The 17,282-nt window shown below is 43.3% G+C and overlaps 1 protein-coding gene across 1 annotated transcript; it reads left to right on the top strand.

Annotated features, from left to right (window-relative positions):
* The first annotated feature begins 803 nt into the window (after positions 1 to 803).
* On the top strand, positions 804 to 16,203 carry LOC116977401 (calcium-activated chloride channel regulator 1-like). The gene is made up of 14 exons (XM_033027831.1): positions 804 to 968; positions 1,142 to 1,285; positions 3,156 to 3,306; positions 4,017 to 4,125; positions 4,879 to 5,044; positions 5,849 to 6,070; positions 6,350 to 6,574; positions 7,582 to 7,759; positions 9,765 to 9,871; positions 10,709 to 10,930; positions 11,161 to 11,422; positions 12,569 to 12,736; positions 14,329 to 14,556; positions 15,574 to 16,203. The coding sequence occupies exons 1-14, from the start codon at positions 804 to 806 to the stop codon at positions 15,966 to 15,968; spliced, it is 2,742 nt and encodes a 913-aa protein (XP_032883722.1). The 3' UTR covers positions 15,969 to 16,203.
* Positions 16,204 to 17,282: the final 1,079 nt, after the last annotated feature.

Genomic DNA, 17,282 nt, shown 5'->3' on the forward strand with positions numbered 1-17,282 from the left:
CACTAATTGGAAGAACAGCTTACACCCCAGCGGTATGAACATTGACTTCTCTTACTTCAAGTAACCCTTGCTTTCCCTCTCTCTCCATCCCTCCCCCTTCCCAGTTCTCCCACCAGTCTTACTATCTCTGACTGCATTTTATCACTGTCCTATCCATGTACCTGTCTAACAGTTTCATAAGTGTTTGGATAGTTCCTGCCTCAACTACCTCGACTGGCAGCCTGTTCTATACACCCACAACTTTGTGTGAAAAAGTTAGCCCATAGATTCCTATTAAATCTTTTCCCCTTCACCTTAAACCTATGTCCTCTGGTCCTCAATTCCCCAAATCTGGGCAAGATCATTGTAAAATACTGGCCTTGCACATGCTGAACAAAGGAATATATTAAAGTAAAACATTTTTCACACAGAGAGTGGTGAATCTCTGGAATTCTCTGCCACAGAAGGTAGTTCAGGCCAGTTCATTGGCTATATTTAAGAGCAAGTTAGATGTGACCCCTGTGGCTAAAGGGATCAGGGGGTAGGGAGAGAAGGCAGGTACAGGATACTGAGTTGGATGATCAGCCATGATCATATTGAATGGTGGTGCAGGCTCGAAGGGCCGAATGGCCTACTCCTGCACCTAATTTCTATGCTTCTATGTTTCTATATTTGCAGTGGGCTGGAATTTCCCACTCAGTTCCTCACCGCATCGTACAACCCTCACCAAACTTTTCCGTTCACTCCCAGGAAATGGGTGTCACTAGAGAACCTATTTCTTGCTTTGTATGAAGTATTATTGAGCAGAGTTGAGTTTCAGAGCAATGAAGATGTTTCACAGAATCCTAGGCTTCGTGTTGCACTGTCTCCTGAATGTCTGTGTTCTGAACTGCTCCAGAGTTACACTGGTCAACAATGGGTATCGAAACATTGTTATTGCGATAAATCCCAACATCCAATATAACAACAAGCTCATTGAAAACGTTAAGGTGAGGTGATGTCTGAAGCGATCTAATTTCTGCTGTTTTGTTCATTGTAGGTTATTCATCTTGCGTGTGTTTCGGATTTAATGTGAGTTAATGGCGCATTACCGCGTTCTTACGCTGCCCGCCAGGTGATTAAAAGCCAAGAATTATCTTTTAATCCTGAATTTACTTTGCAGGAGATGATGACTGAAGCCTCGAACTACCTCTCCAAAGCTACAATGCATCAACTTTACTACTCAGATGTAAAAATCGTGCTACCTGCTACCTGGGCACTGAAGTCGAACGTGGTTCAGAGACCAAGTACTGAGTCATACGAGAAGGTAAGTGCAAAGGGGTGAGAGATTTAAATTATTATTAGTCAATTTCCACCAGCGGCACCTCCTAAAAAGCCCATTGTAGGTTGTGAGTGTTATGTTGAGTTGAGTGATGGAGCTGAGGAAATTGAGGATAAATCAGGCCGAATAGCAACTTACCTAGATATTCTTACAGGTAATTGTTATATGTTATATGTTATATATGTACTATCTCCCTATCCGTTTAGTTTATTTTAGTTTAGAGATACCGTGTGGAAACAGGCTTGTCGACCCACTGTGTCCACATCGACGAGCAATCACACTTTCATACTACTTCTATCCTACACACACGGGACAATTTATAGAATCCAATTCACCTATAAAAGTTGCACGTCTTTGGAGTGTGGGAGGAAACCAGAGCAACCGGAGAAAACCCACGCAGTCACGGGGAGAACTACAAACTCCTTACACACAGTACCCTTGGTCAGGATTGAACTTGGAATTCTGACACTGTTAGGCAGCAACCACCACTACTCCACTGTGTCACCCTAGTTAATAGCCTCTCAATGAGAGACAAGGTAATTCCCTATAGACAATAAAAAATTGAACTTATTTTGGTAAATGAATAAGTATAGTTAGTTTAGTTTAGAGATGTAGCATGAAAACAGGCCCTTCAGCCCTCCGAGTCCGCACCGACCATCGACCACTCATTCATACAAGTTCTATGTTATCCCAAAGATAGACACAAAAAGCATTTCTGGAGAAAAGGAATAGGTGATGTTTCTAGTCAAGACACTTCTTCAGACCACTAAGGGACAATTTGCAGAGGCGAATTAATACTACAAATGGAAATCTTTTTTGAGATGTGAGAGGAAACCGGAGCACCCTCAGGAAATCCTTGCGGGAGAACGAGCAAATTCCGAACAGACAGGAAGTCAGGATCGAAGCTTGCAGGAATGAGAACCTGGCCCAAAAGGACAATGGGGAATTGTTCAAGCACAAGGAACATTGATAGAATGGAGTCTGGAAAGACTTGGAGTATGATGTACTGGGGCAAATAGGTCAGGCAGAAATGAGGGAAACATAAGCAAGATTGACCCCAGATCTCTCAATACTCTTACACGAATGGCCCTGTCCCACGGTACAAGTTCATTCCAAGAGCTCTCCCGAGTTTGAAAAAAATCAAGCTCGTGGTAAGCACGGAGAATGAACGTAGCGGGTATATCGGAGCTCAGGGATGTCTCTTAGTGGCTCGTTACGCTAACGGCAGGTACTCGGGAAGACTCACTAACGGCAGGTAAGCTCGGGAAGACTCGTGAAGATTTTTCAACATGTTGAAAAATGTCCACGAGAGCCCCGAGTGCCGACGAGCGGCCATTACCGTAAATCTCCGAGTTCGAATCAGGGGAAACTCGGAAGAACTCTTGGAATGAACTCGCACCGTGGGACACGGCCAGAAGTTCTCAAACATAGCATATTAAAATTCACAATTTACAAGGAGATTACTAACAGTGATGGACACAGCCCATCTTGGGTACTGAGCTGCCCACCATTGAAGAGATCTAAGGGAGGTACTGCCTCAAAAAGGTAGCCAGCATTACAAAGATTCACACCTGCCATCGGGAAGAAGGTGTTAGGAGTCTGCAAACTGTGACCTCCAGGTTCAGGAACAGATTCTTTCTAACTACTAGGCTATGGAACAGTACAAACAGCAACTAAATTCCAAACTACGATCTGTCTTGTTTGCTCTTTTGCTTTGTTTTGCACTAATATTGTTTTTGTTTTATTTATGTTTCAGTACATATGACAATTAAATGCTCTTGAATTCCCCTCTTGGCAGTGTTTTCTGTTTGTGCGGAGGGACTTTCACCTAGGAATGTGCAATTTTTTTTCATAGGCGAGTGTAATCATTGCTGAACCATATCTTAAACAAGGAGATACTCCATACACCCTGCAGTATGGCGGGTGTGGCGAGAAGGGACGGTATATTCACTTCACCCCAAACTTCATTCTAAACGACAAAATTACCTCCATTTACTGTCCGAAAGGTAAATTACATTAAATTAATTTGCACTGCTATTTCATGTATTGTATGTACTGCTTAAAACTAAATTGGGGTAACATGATATTTTGTCAAACACCCAAGTGTATCATTTAATAACTTTAGTTTAGAGATATTGTGCGGAAGCAGACCCTACAATCCGCGCCGACCAGTAATCCCCATACACTAAAGTTAACCTACATACACTATCGCTCCATAGATGTGTATGTAGAAGGGTCTCGACCCAAAATGTCACCTATTCCTTCGCCCAATAGATGCTGCCTCACCCACTGAATTTTTCCAGCATTTGTGTCTATCTACATACACTAGGGACAATTTACTATTTTACCAAGCCAATTAACCTACAAACCTGTACGTCTTTGGAGTGTGGGAGGAAACCAGAGATCCTGGAGAAAATCCATGCAGGTCACGGGGAGAACGTGCAAACTCCGTACAGACAGCACCCGTGGTCAGGATCAAACCCATGTCTCTGGAGCTGCAAGGGAGCAACTCTACCACAGCTCCACCGTGCCGTCCAACCTATTGTTCCTTCTTTGTATGCTTCTTCCTTCTCCAATGTGTGGCTTCCTGGGCAAATTCAACACAAGTCAATGTGGGTGCATAACCAGACTGACTCAGATGCTCTTGGTTGCTATTTGGACCTCTGAGAATGCGAAAGAACTGAATTCACCATTGCAAAAATAATTATTTTCACAGGTAGTGTATTTGTTCGTGCATGGGCCCATCTTCGCTGGGGTGTGTTTGACGAATATAATGATGCGGTTCCATTTTACATATCTGACAGCGAAACTACTGAAGCAACAAGGTACGGCAAGGCTAAGTGCATAATCTGAATTGCTCTTTGCAATTTCTAGCTGAAAGAAATCAGGGAGGAATTATATTTCTACAGCAACTTCCAATTATTTAGTGTCCAACCTCCCCTAATATTTGCTTAGATTGTTTTCTCTGGAACTCCGGTGATTGAGGGGAGACCTGGCAGAATTATATAAAATGATGAGAGAGTGGACAGTCAACACCTTTTTCCAAGAGTAGAAATATCAAAGACTATAGCTTTAAAATGTGAGGGGCAAGGTTTAAAGGAGAGGTTTGAGGCGAGTTTTTTATACAGAGGGTGGTGTGTTTCTGCAACAAAATGCCAGGGGTTGTTTAATTTAGTTTAGTGACACAGTGAGGAAACAGGCCCTTCGGCCCACCGAGTCCATGCCTACCACCGATCCCCATACACGAGCACTATCCTACCCACACTAGGGGCAATTTACAGGCAACTGATCAGAATTGAAGACTACGCTGTAAATGAGAGGACCAGTATATTTAAGAAAGAGCTGCAGATGCTGGAAAGATCGAAGGTAGACAAAAATGCTGGAGAAACTCAGCGGGTGAGGCAGCATCTATGGAGCATCTATGGCTCCATAGATGCTGCCTCACCCGCTGAGTTTCTCCAGCATTTTTTTCTGGACCGGTAAATTTGATCACTCCTCATCTGTTCTGATGAAATTGCCAAGTGTACAAATACGTATGAACGCAAGTGCAGATTTCTAATTATTATTTTGACTTGCAGATGTTCTCTCAGCATAAGAGGAAAGACTGCTGAATGTAAGGGCAGTGTGTGTTCTTCATGTACCACTGATGAAAGCACAGGATTACCAAACAAACAATGCCAATTCTTCCCAGAGAAAAATCAGAGGTCATCATCTTCAATAATGTACTTACAAGGATTGCCGAATGTAAGTAAAGCCACAGGAAGCTTGTTATTTGCCCAGATTGTTGGTTGTTGTTGCTGGCTCTAAATGGAGCTGCCAAACTTACTAATTAGGACTTAAGTGGACACTCTGAGAGTCTGGGGACTTACTTATGGATTTGAGAGGACAACTGTCAATTTTCATTCCACCCACTGGATTATTGTCTATTGGTGGACCTTTGGTCAATGGTCCAACGTTGGGGGCCAGAGGAGGGAGAAGGAAAGGGCGGGAGAGAGAGAGGGAGGAGGAAGAGAGTAAGGAGCAGGGAGAGAGAAAGAAGGTGGAGAGAGGGGGAGAGAGTTTGGAGGATGAGGGAGAGAGGGAGAGAGAGTGGGACAGGGGGGAGAGAGGGAGAGAGAAACAAAGGGTAGGAAGAGAGTTAGCTGAGAGAGAAAAGGGGGAGAGGGAGGAGAGAGGGGGAGAGAGACAGGGGGTTCTGAGGGAGAGTGAGAGAGGTGAAGAGAGAGACGTGGAGAGACTGAGGGTAGGAGAGGGGAGAGGGAGACAGAGAGAGTGGGGGGTGAGAGAGGAAGGAGAGATAGAGAAGGAGGAGAGAGGGAGAGGGAGGAGAGAGGGGGTGAAAGAGGACAAGAGAGAAAAGGGAGAGAGAGTGTGGGGAGTGAGCGAGAGAGAGGGGAGAGTATGGAGAATCCATGGTCTTGACTGGATTCCAGAACAGCATGCTGGGGTACTATTCTCAATATATTGTAGTTTTACATTTAGCGGCATATTGTTGAGTGCTTTTTGAGTGGTTCTAGCCTCTTTCACCTCAGTTCTGCAAACTTCCAGGTGGATAAATTCTGTGATGACAAGACTCACAATGTTGAAGCGCCCAACATGCAGAACAGAATGTGCAATTACAGTAGCACTTGGGACGTGATCAGCAAGTCGGAAGATTTCAGAAACATTTCCTCGCCCCACACTGGTTCGGTCGAACCAACATTCACGCTCCTTCAGGCCAAGGATCGTGTGCTTTGCTTAGTCCTTGATGTCTCAGGAAGCATGGGGACGGTAAGGTTTTTACAATATTCCATCGTGATGTTTTGCTGAATTCGCTGTTAGTATTGGCAATGCTTTATTATTGTCATATACACCGAGATACAGTAAAAGGTTTTGACTGATGAAGGTTAATGTACTGAAAGCCCGCTTGACCTTCCTATCCACCTGTGATGCCATGTTCAGGGAAATATGTACCTCCACTCCTGGATCCCTCTGCCCTCCATAACGCTCCCCATGGCCCTGCCACGTTTTTTGTTTCTGGACACTAATCGGTGCCTTTTTGATATACAGGAGAATCGCATTGGCAGGCTCCGACAAGCAGCTGAGATATTCTTGCTGCAGATCGCTGAGACCGGATCATATGCGGGAATTGTCACTTTTAACAGCGGTGCAAGCATTCAAACGCGTTTAAAAAGGATCAATAATGATAAAGTGAGAGAGGATCTTGTAAAGCTGTTACCAACATTAGCTAAAGGGGGTACAAACATCTGTGAAGGAATTCGGTCTGGCTTTGAGGTAAGGCTGTGAAGTTTGTCCAATTCTATTCATTTTAATTAATACCTGTAAGTTCATATGTACGAGGAGCAGGATTAGGCCATTCGTCCACAGAATCTACTCCATTCAATCATAGCTGACTAATCTTTCCATCTCAACCCCATTTTCCTGCCTTCTCCCCATAACCCCTGATACCTGTACTAATTAAGAATCTGGCAATCTTCACCTTTAAAATGAATTCCACAGATTTACCACCCTCTGACGAAAGAAATTTCTCCTCATCTCCCTTCTAAAGGTACTTCCGTTTATTCTGAGGCTATGGCCTCTGGTCCTAGACTCTCCCACTATTGGAAACATCCTCTCCATATCCACTATCTATGCTTTTCAGTATTTGGTAAGTTTCAATGAGGTCCCCCCTCATCTTTCTAAACTCCAGCGAGTACAGGCCCAGTGCCTTCAAACGCTCATCATATGTTAACCCAACCATTCCTGGGATCATTCTTGTAAACCTCCTATGGACCCTCTCCAGCACCAGCATTTTCTTCCTCAGATATGAGGCCCAAAACTGTTCACAATACTCCAAATGTGGTCTGACCAGTGCCTTATAAAGCCTCAGCATTATATCCCTGTTTTTGTATTCTCACCCTTTAATTTAGTTTAAAGATACAGTGCGGAAACTGGCCCTTCGGCCCACCGGGTCTGCACTGACCGCGATCCCCGCACATTAGCATTACCCTACACATACTGGGGACAATTTACATTTATACCAAGCCAATTAACCTACAAACCTGTATGCTTTGGGAGTATGGGATGAAACCGAAGATCTCGGAGAAAACTCCGTACAGTCAAGCACTCGTAGTCAGGATCGAACTTGGGTCTCTGGCGCTGTAAGGCAGTAGCTAAACCGCTACGTCACCATGCTAACCTCTCAAAATAAATGCTGGCATTGCATTTACCTACCTTACTACCAATGCGACTTGCAAATTAAAAGTCGCATTTTTTCCCATGTTGATAATTCATTGTTGCAGGTACTTCGTGGAGATGACAGTGCCACCCAGGGGGATGAAATCATTTTACTGACAGATGGAATAGATCGCTATATGGGCAATTGCTTCCAGGAAGTGGAACAAAGTGGAGCTGTAATCCACACTATTGCATTGGGGCCATCTGCAGCTGAAGAGCTAGAAGAGCTCTCAACTATGACAGGTAACTAGTACTCAAAGGAAGTGGCTGAATATATTGTGTTAGGATAACGATTATCCCACTGACAGACAGAGAAGACTAAAGGGCCTGTCCCACTTAGGAGACTTTTTAGGAGAGTGCAGGAGACTGCGCTCGCCTTATGATCGCCATATGTTCGCTGGTGGTCTCCGGTGAGTCTCCTTCATGGTCGCGAGGAGTTCCCGCATTCTGGGAACTAGTCGCGGCTTCAGTATGGTCGCCGCAAATTTTTCAACATGTTGAAAATTTTTCTGCAACAAAAAATTGGTCGCCATGGAGAAAATCGATAATCCTGTAGTCGTAAGTGCAGTTGTAGTGGGGTCGCCATGTAGTTATGGGTAGTCGAGGTAGTCGTAGGTAGTTTTAGTTAATCGCTTTTGCTGTTCGGTCATTTTCATTGGCTCATTGGGGAAAAAAACGTATGCACGAGTTTTCAGAACCAAGGATAACTGACCGCTAATGTTAAATGTCCGGCGAACATCACAGCTGTGTATCTCTGGCTTCTTAAAAGTTGTCTGGCTTCTTAAAAGTGTCTCCACTCCTTCTCACCCCTTCTCCCCCTTTCTCCCCTCCCCCCCTCCCCCCTCTTTTAAAGGACTCACCGTACACTGTGCTAGCCGTCTTAACCTTCCTGTTCATCACGGTGTGTGTCTGTATCACCTTGGCTTTGCACCGTGTGAATTTCAGACAGTGCTCCCCCCGCTTTCCCCAGCCCCCGCCTTTGCGGTGTGTGTGTGTGTCTGAGAGTCGCAGTTCAAGCTCCCGGTTTTTCAGGTGACTGCCAGGAACTTGACAGTCACTGGCAGTCTGCTGGAAAATCGCCTAAGTGGGACAGGCCCTTCTGCTTCATGAGTATAGATCTTAATTTTTTTTTGGATTTTAGAGATACGAGGAGCAGGATTAGGCCGTACTGTACACCCTTGCCATTTTAGATCCAACATCTCATATCTATTCATGTTGGTCGCTTCAGCATAGTCAGGATTAAAGGGGTGAACAATTTTAGTCCAAGTTGGATGAAGATAGTAGGGCGGTTGTTGCGTTAATGAGTCTTGTTGCATTAATAGTTCATAGAGTGGTATAGCATGGAAACTGGCCTTTTAGCTCAATTTGTCCATGCTGATCTAGATGCCCCATCTAATATTAGTCCCATTTTCTGCATTTGACCCATATCCTTCCAAAGAGGAGAGGAGATGCAGAGGAGGTTTACCTGAATGCTGCCTGAATTAGAGGGTTTCATCAACAGGGTGACTGGATGGACTTGAATTGTTTTCTCTGAAACATCAGAGCTTGAGGGGAGACCTGATAGAAGTATATCAAATGATGAGAGGCATAGTGAACACTCAGAACCTTTTCCCAGGGTAGAGATGTCCAACACAGGAAGGCATAGCCATCAGGTGAGATGAGGAAAATTTAATGGAGATGTGCAGGGCACGTTTGTTACACAGAGGATGGTGGGGGTCTGGAACGCACTCAGGGGTTGCAGCGGAGGCAGATAAAATAGTGGTGTTTAAGAGGCTTTTAGATAGGCACGTGGAAGTGCAGGAAGTGGAGGGATATGGATCATGTGCAGGCAGATGAGTTCAGTTCAGGTAGCCATCATGTTCAGCACAAATATTGTGGGCTGAAGGGCCTGATCCTATGCTGTACTCTTCTATATTCTACGTTAAATCTTTCCTATTCATGTACATGTCCAAGTATCTTTTAAATGCTGTTATAGTACCTGCCTCAACTACCTCCTCTGTTAGCTTGTTCCGCATATACCCACCATCCTCTGAGTGAATAGCCAGCCTCTGAGTGAATGTCTGTAAAACTGCAGCAAGTATTCCCATTGTTTTGTTCCCAGTGCATACGGCAATTAAACTCTCTTGGCCTTCTTGGATAGGTCTTGCCACATTCGCTGCATTTCACAAAGTTTACTTAACTTCTTAATTAGGATACGTGATGGATATTAGCCAAGTCAATCATAAAATGTACCATTTTCCCTCTGCAGGAGGCTTACAGTTTGCGGCAACTGATGACCTGAGTACCAGTGGATTAATTGATTCATTCACCGGATTAATATCAGGAAGTGGTGACAGCAGCCAGCAGTCCATTCAGGTTTGATTACCTTCCATAAGTTCATAAGTTGTAGGACCAGAAATAGGCCATTCGGCCCATCAACTCTACTCTGCCATTCAGTCATGGCTGATCTATCTCTCCCTCTCAACCCCATTCTCCTGCCTGCTCCTCATAACCCATGACACCCCGTACTAATCAAGAATCGGTCAATCACTGCCTTTAACATGTCAATAGACAATAGACAAAAGGTGCAGGAGTAGGCCATTTGGCCCTTCGAGCCAGCATCGCCATTCAATGTGATCATGTCTGATCATCCCCAATCAGTATCCCATTCCTGCCTTCTCCCCATATCCCCTGACTCTGCTATCTTTAAGAGCCCTATCTAGCTCTCTCTTGAAAGTATCTAGAGAACCCGCCTCCACCGTCCTCTGAGGCAGAGAATTGCACAGACTCACAACTCTCTGCGTGAAAAAATGTTTCCTCATCTCCGTTCTAAATGGCTTACCCCTTATTCTTAAACTGTGGCCCCTGGTTCTGGACTCCCCCAACATTGGAAACATGTTTCCTGCCTCTAGCATGTCCAAACCCTTAATAATAATATATGTTTCAATAAGATTCCCTCTCATCATTCTAAATTCCAGAGTATACAAGCCCAGCCGCTCCATTCTCTCAGCATATGACAGTCCGCCATCCCGGGAATTAACCTTGTAAACCTACGCTGCACCTATCCATTGACTTGGCCTGCAACAGTCATGACTTTACGAAGTTCATCAAATAACTCTGCCGGGGACCTACGACATAAGTCCTTATATTCTCACTAAGTGATTGTATTACAGTAAAAACAGTAAAATAATGATTCTGTTTTTTTGGTTTCAGCTTGAAAGTTCAGGAACAAGCATTGGGAGCAACAGATGGTTAAATGGTACAGTTGTTATCGACAAGACTATTGGCAATGATACATTTTTCGTGGTGAACTGGGAATTAGTGATTCCGATGATGTCTGTACGTGATCCCAATGGAAACATTTATAATAACGCTTACTTTAAGATAGATCAGTCTGCAAAATCAGCTCGTCTTATGATTAAAGGCACTGCACAGGTATGGAACAAAACATTTGCTATATAGTCTGAACTGTCAACTCTGTTCCACTCTTCACAGATGCTGCCTAACTTGTTGAGTTTGTTGAAATTTAGAGTCTTTGCTGAGATCAATTCAGTCAGCATAGGCAATAATTAATATTTGGTCAATGCTGGACGACACAGAGCAGGTCTTGAGAAAGCTCCTATACACCTCGCGAATATAAATAACACTGACTCTCTGTTTCCTAGAGTGGAACCTGGTTCTACAGCATCCTGAACACCGGAGGCAACCAGGTTATAACAATCATTGTCACTTCCCGAGCAGCAGACGCACAAGTTCCGCCAATCAAGGTTAACGGGTACATCAGCAGGAAGGACTCCACTAGCCCAATGATTACTTATGTGGAAGTTAGTCATGGATTTCTACCAGTCCTGAATGCGATCGTGACAGCTATTATTGAACGTCCCAATGATCCTCCAATTCAACTGAAGCTTTCTGATGATGGTTTAGGTAGGATACATTAACCAATCCATTGATTTTAACTTTGTTTAGTATAGAGATACAGCATGGAAACAGACCCTTCAGCCCACCGGGTCCGTACTGATCAATGACTATCCATACAGTAGCCCTATCCTACACACTAGGGACAATTTACAGTTTAACCAAATCCAATAAATCTACAAACCTACATGTCTTTGGAATGTGGGAGGAAACTGAAGCACTGAGGGGAAATCCACGCGGTTACAGGGAGAACGTAGAAACTCCGTACAGACAGCACCCGAGGTCAGGATCAAACCCGGGACTCTGGCACTGTCAGGCAGCAGCTTTTCTGCTGCGTCACTGTGCCATCCATGATCCATCCAGGTCACTAATGATCAGCAGGGAAGGACATCCTTACTTGGTCTAATCCATCGATGTTGTGATTCTAGACTGCAAGCCGGATGTTAGCTTTGGCTGTGATGACCACATTCTGAGAAAAATAATAAATGAAAGATTATAAGAGCTTGTCGAAGCATTAATATCAAAGCCAATGTATCACAACAACCAAAGAAAGTTTTGAAGCTTAGTCTTGGTTTGCAAATATTACTTAGTCATTAATGAATATCCATATGGTGAGGTTATCAATCTCCATTATACCATTTAGCATGTAAATGCTAATGTTAGTGCATCCTTTCTGCACCCTTTCCAGGCACGACAGTAGGCACAATGGGCTAAGTGTTCGGCTGGCAACCGGAAGGTAGCTGGTTCGAATCCTGCTTGGAGTGCATACTGTCGTTGTGTCCTTGGGCAACACACTTCACCCACCTTTGCCTGTGTGTGTCCTTGGGCAAGACACTTCACCCACCTTTGCCTGTGTGTGTGAATGTCATTATGTGAAGCACTTTGGGGTCAATGCAAGTTGACTAAAAATGTGCTATATAAATAAAGAAATTTAATTTAATTTAATTATTAATATTCCTTTCATCGTTCGTCAACAATCATTTATTTAGATTTTTAGTTTAGTTTAATTTATTATTATTGTCACGTGCACCGAGGTGCAGTGAAAAGCTTTTGTTTGCGTGTTATCCTGTCAAAGAAAAGACTGCACATGAATACAATCAAGCCTATTGTCAGAACACATTTCTTTGATTTTCATTTACCTTTCCTTGCCCTCAGGTGCTGATATTGTTAAGAATGACGGTGTTTACTCAAAGTATTTCATTGACTTCCGTGGAAAGGGGAGATACAGCGTTAAAGTGCGCGTGCTGGGAATCGAAGGCACCACAAGTGTAACGGTCAGAAGAGGAGGACAGGCCCTATGCCTGCCAGGATACGTGGAGAATGGTAATGAAGATTCAGCAAAATAGAGGTGGAATCGCTAATACAGTCATGGAGCTACACAGCAGAGAAACAGGCTCTTTGGCCCTACTCGCCCATGCAACTGAACCAGTTGCTTAACAGAGCTAGTCGCCCTTGACTGCCCTTGGACCACATACCTCCAAATCCATCTGTACACTTGTCCAAATGCTTTTTAAATGTAGTAACTGTACCGGCCTCTACCACTTCCCCAGACAGCTCATTTCATGTACGCACCATCCTATGTGTGAGTAAATTGCCCCTCAGATCACTTTTTAATCTTTCCCTCTCATCTTAAACCTATGCCTCTATTTTTAGTCTTCCCTCCTCTGGGGAAAAAAACTGTGACTTTTCCCCTCATCTATACACCTCACACCTCAACTGTGACTTATCACCTCATCATCACCTCACCTCATCTGTGGAATTTTCTGCCTCAGATGGCGGTGGAGGCCAGTTCTCTGGATACTTTCAAGAGAGAGTTAGATAGGGCTCTGAAAGATAGCGGAGTCAGAGGATATGGGGAGAAGGCAGGAATGGGGTACTGATTGGGGATGATCAGCCATGATTACATTGAATGGTGGTGCTGGCTCGAAGGGCCGAATGGCCTGTTCCTGCACCTATTGTCGATTGTCTGTTGTATACCGTTCAGGATCTTATTAGCCTCTATAAGTTCACACTTCAGCCACCAATGTTCCTGGAAACAAAGACACAGTTTATCAAACATCTCCTCACAACTCAAACCTCCCAGTCCTGATAACATCCTGGTAAATCCTTTCTGCACCCTTTCCAGTTTAATAACATCCTTCCTGGAACAGGGTGACCAGAACTGTCCACAGTCCTCCAATGATAGACACAAAATGCTGGGGCCTGAAGAAGGGCCTCGACCAGAAATGTCACCTATTCCTTCGCACCATAGATGCTGCTTTACCCGCTGAGTTACTCCAGCATTTTGTGTAGACAAATCACCGGTCCAGGCAGCATCTCTGGAGAAAAGGAATAGGTGACATTTCGGGTTGAGACTCTTCTTATGACTGAAACCCGACCCTAACCGTCATCTATTCCTTTTCTCCAGAGACGCTGCCTGACCTGCTGAATTACTCCAACATTTTGTGTTTATCTTCGGTGTAAACCAGCATCTGCAGTTCCTTCCTACACACAGTCTTCCAAACGTAGCCTTATCAACATTCTATGCAACTGTAACATAAGATCCCAATTTGTGTACTCAATACCCTGACCAATGAAGGCAAGAATGTATGAAGTATTCATATATATGGGAGAATAAGTTGTCTGATCTAATTGTCAATTAGGAGTGACCTGAACGTCATGTACTCCAGAGATGATGCCTGACCCTGAGTTACTTTAGAACTTTGTGTCCTTCTGTGCATTCACCTATCCAATCCGTGATTTTATACACCTTTATAAGATCACCCTCAGCCACCTGCTATTCAAGGAATAAAGTCCTAGCCTGCTCATTCTTACTGTAGTTTAGCTCCTCGAGTCCTGGCAACATTCTTGTAAATGTTCTTTGCACTGGTTATGAAGGCAGGATCTAAGCAGTGCATGACTTTCTTTCCTTTTAGGAAATATTGAGGTAAATCCATTCAAATCCGACGTTAGTGAGGAAGATCTACACGATGAATTAGGAGACTTCAACAGGGTTCAAGCAGGAGGGTCGATCTCACTGCCATCGGCGACACCCCTTATTAACTTTCCACCATCTACAATCACAGATCTGCTGGCAACAATAGTTAAAAATAAAATTAAGCTGGAATGGACTGCACCAGGAGGAGACTATGATAAAGGATCAGGTAATTCTGACTGTGATTATAAGTTACCTATGAGGAATTATTTTTTCGAGGTGTGAATTGATCCAATGACTGACGAATTCTTATTACAGCAGGGATGTAGTTGTCCTATATACATGAATTTAGTGTTAATCCATTTTAGTGGATTAAATTAAGTCAAATACAAAGAGCAGCACAATGCAGAAATAGTTTAAGAAATTTATTATAAGTGTAAAGACAACGGTTATTATTATATAAAACATTACAATTGATATAAAATATTGCACGAAACGAAAGGAGTTATAGTTTAGTCTAGTTTAGTCTACTTGGTTAGTTTAGTTTAGTACAGTTTATTTTTGTCACGTGTGCCAAAGTCTAATGAAATGCTTTTTTTTGTTGCGTTCTATCCAGTCAGCGGAAAGACTACACGTGATTGCTATCAAGCCATTACAATGTATAGATAGAGGATAAAGGGAATAATGTTTAGTGCAAGATAAAGTGCAGTCAATTCCGCTAAAGATAGTCCGAGCATCTAGAAAGAGGTAGACGATAAGTCTTTACCACTCTACAGTTGATGATAAGATGGTTCAGCTATTTGTATAAAATTAAATGATCCAAAATGCCATATGCATATTATGGCATTTAAGAGATCTTTCAATAGGTACATGGGTATGCAGGGAATGTAGGGATATGGATTATGTAGAGGTAGATAAGAGTTGGTCTTGGCATCAATTTCACTTTGTGACAATTAAATTGAATCTTGAATCTTGATGACTGAAGAAGGGTTCCTGAAATAATGACTGAAATGTTGCCTATCCATGTCCTTCAGAGATGCTAACTGATCTGCTGTGTTACTCCAGCACTGTGTTTATTTTTGTAAACCAACACCTGCAGTTCCTTGGTGTCTCTATATTTATTGAAGGTTGCGCACAACCTGTCTACTTTCTTGACCTCTTTTCATAAAGCCATAGTAACTGTCTGCTTTATCCAATTGTGTATTAAAAAAATTTGCATCCAATCTCCTCTATGCTTTTTTTTTAGCATCTCGCTACGAAATGAGAATGAGTGACAAACTTCTGCAACTAAGAGATCATTTTTTCAGAGCTCTGTTGATTAATACGACTACCATATATCCACAACCCTATGGTTCCAAGGAAACGGTGACGATTTACTCTGAGCATCCAAACATGCAAAATGGTGCAGCGATCTACTTTGCTGTGCGTGCGTATGATAAAAGCAATCTTACTTCTAAACTGTCAAACATAGCCAGGGCATCTTTCTTTGAGCCTTTGTCTAAGTCCAAGTGGTGGATTTGTGCAAAACAGAAGATATGGTTCCCAATATTGATCGTAGTTATTGGGTGTCTTATTGTTGGGATCACTGTTTATATTGTGTGCCAAAAAAAAAAGTGGGCTCCTGAGAGTGTACCATTGTAATAAATGGATAGTTAATAATGAACTTCCAGCCATTTAGCTGGCTTTCAATTTTACAGAATAGGTTAGAAAGGGAGAGATAATGTGAAGATCCGATGGGAATTTTGCAATTTTTGCTCCATCTTCCAACATTTACTCATCCTAAGATTACCACAATTGGGGAGATTTCCCGTCCAATGTTATCCATGGCTATTCTTTCATTCTCCTGCGTATAAACAGACTTGAAAAACACAAAGTGCTGGAGGAACTCAATGGGTCAGACGGAATCTCCTGTTGGATAGGGATAGGTGATGATTTGGGTCGGGACCCTTCTTCAGACCGTGAGGTCCTGAACCAAATCGTCGCCTATCCATGTTGTCCAGAGATGCTGCCTGACCCACTGAGTTAATCCAGAACTATATTTTTTGTAACTCAGGATCTGCAGTTCCTTGTGTTTCCATAACCTGAAGATCTGGTTTCACTTCAGGATGCTGCAGTCCAGACTTGCACCAACATGTCTCACTTATTTGCATTTGAGCTAATTTATTTCTCTTTACAAGTGTGGAATTTATAAAAATGAATAATTTTGTGGCTATTTCCATTGCTGTACACTGATAAAAAATATCCTTGCAATGAAACTATTGTCTCCTTTTTGTGACTTTGAGTCATACAGTACGGGAATAGGCCCTTTTACCCAACTCGGCCATGTTGACCAAGATGCTCCATCTAAGCTAGTCTCATTTGGCTGAGGGGTGATCTTAGAGGTGTGTAAAATCATGAGATGAATAGATAGGGTGAATGCACAGTCCTTTATCCAGGGTAGGGGAATCAAGAAACAAAGGACATAGGTTTAAGGTGAGAGAGTCAAGATGAACCTGAGGGGCAACGTTTTCACACAGAGGGCGGTGGGGAGGAACGAGCTGCAGAGGAATTAGTTGAGGCAGGTACCATAACATTTAAAATATATTTGGACAAGTACATGGATAGGAAAAGCTTAGAGGGATATGAGGCAAATGCAGGCAAATGGGACATGTAACATAGAAACATAGAAAATAGGTGCAGGAGTAGGCCATTCGGCCCTTCGAGCCTGCACCGCCATTCAATATGATCATGGCTGATCATCCAACTCGGTATCCTGTACCTGCCTTTTCTCCATACCCCCTGATCCCTTTAGCCACAATGGCCACATCTAACTCCCTCTTAAATATAGCCAATGAACTGGCCTCAATTACCTTCTGTGGCAGAGAATTCCAGAGATTCACCACTCGCTGTGTGAAAAATGTTTTCCTCATCTCGGTCCTAAAAGATTTCCCCCTTATCCTTAAACTGTGACCCCTT

This window comes from Amblyraja radiata, chromosome 10 (assembly GCF_010909765.2).
Source record: "Amblyraja radiata isolate CabotCenter1 chromosome 10, sAmbRad1.1.pri, whole genome shotgun sequence".
NCBI classification, from domain to species: domain Eukaryota; kingdom Metazoa; phylum Chordata; class Chondrichthyes; order Rajiformes; family Rajidae; genus Amblyraja; species Amblyraja radiata.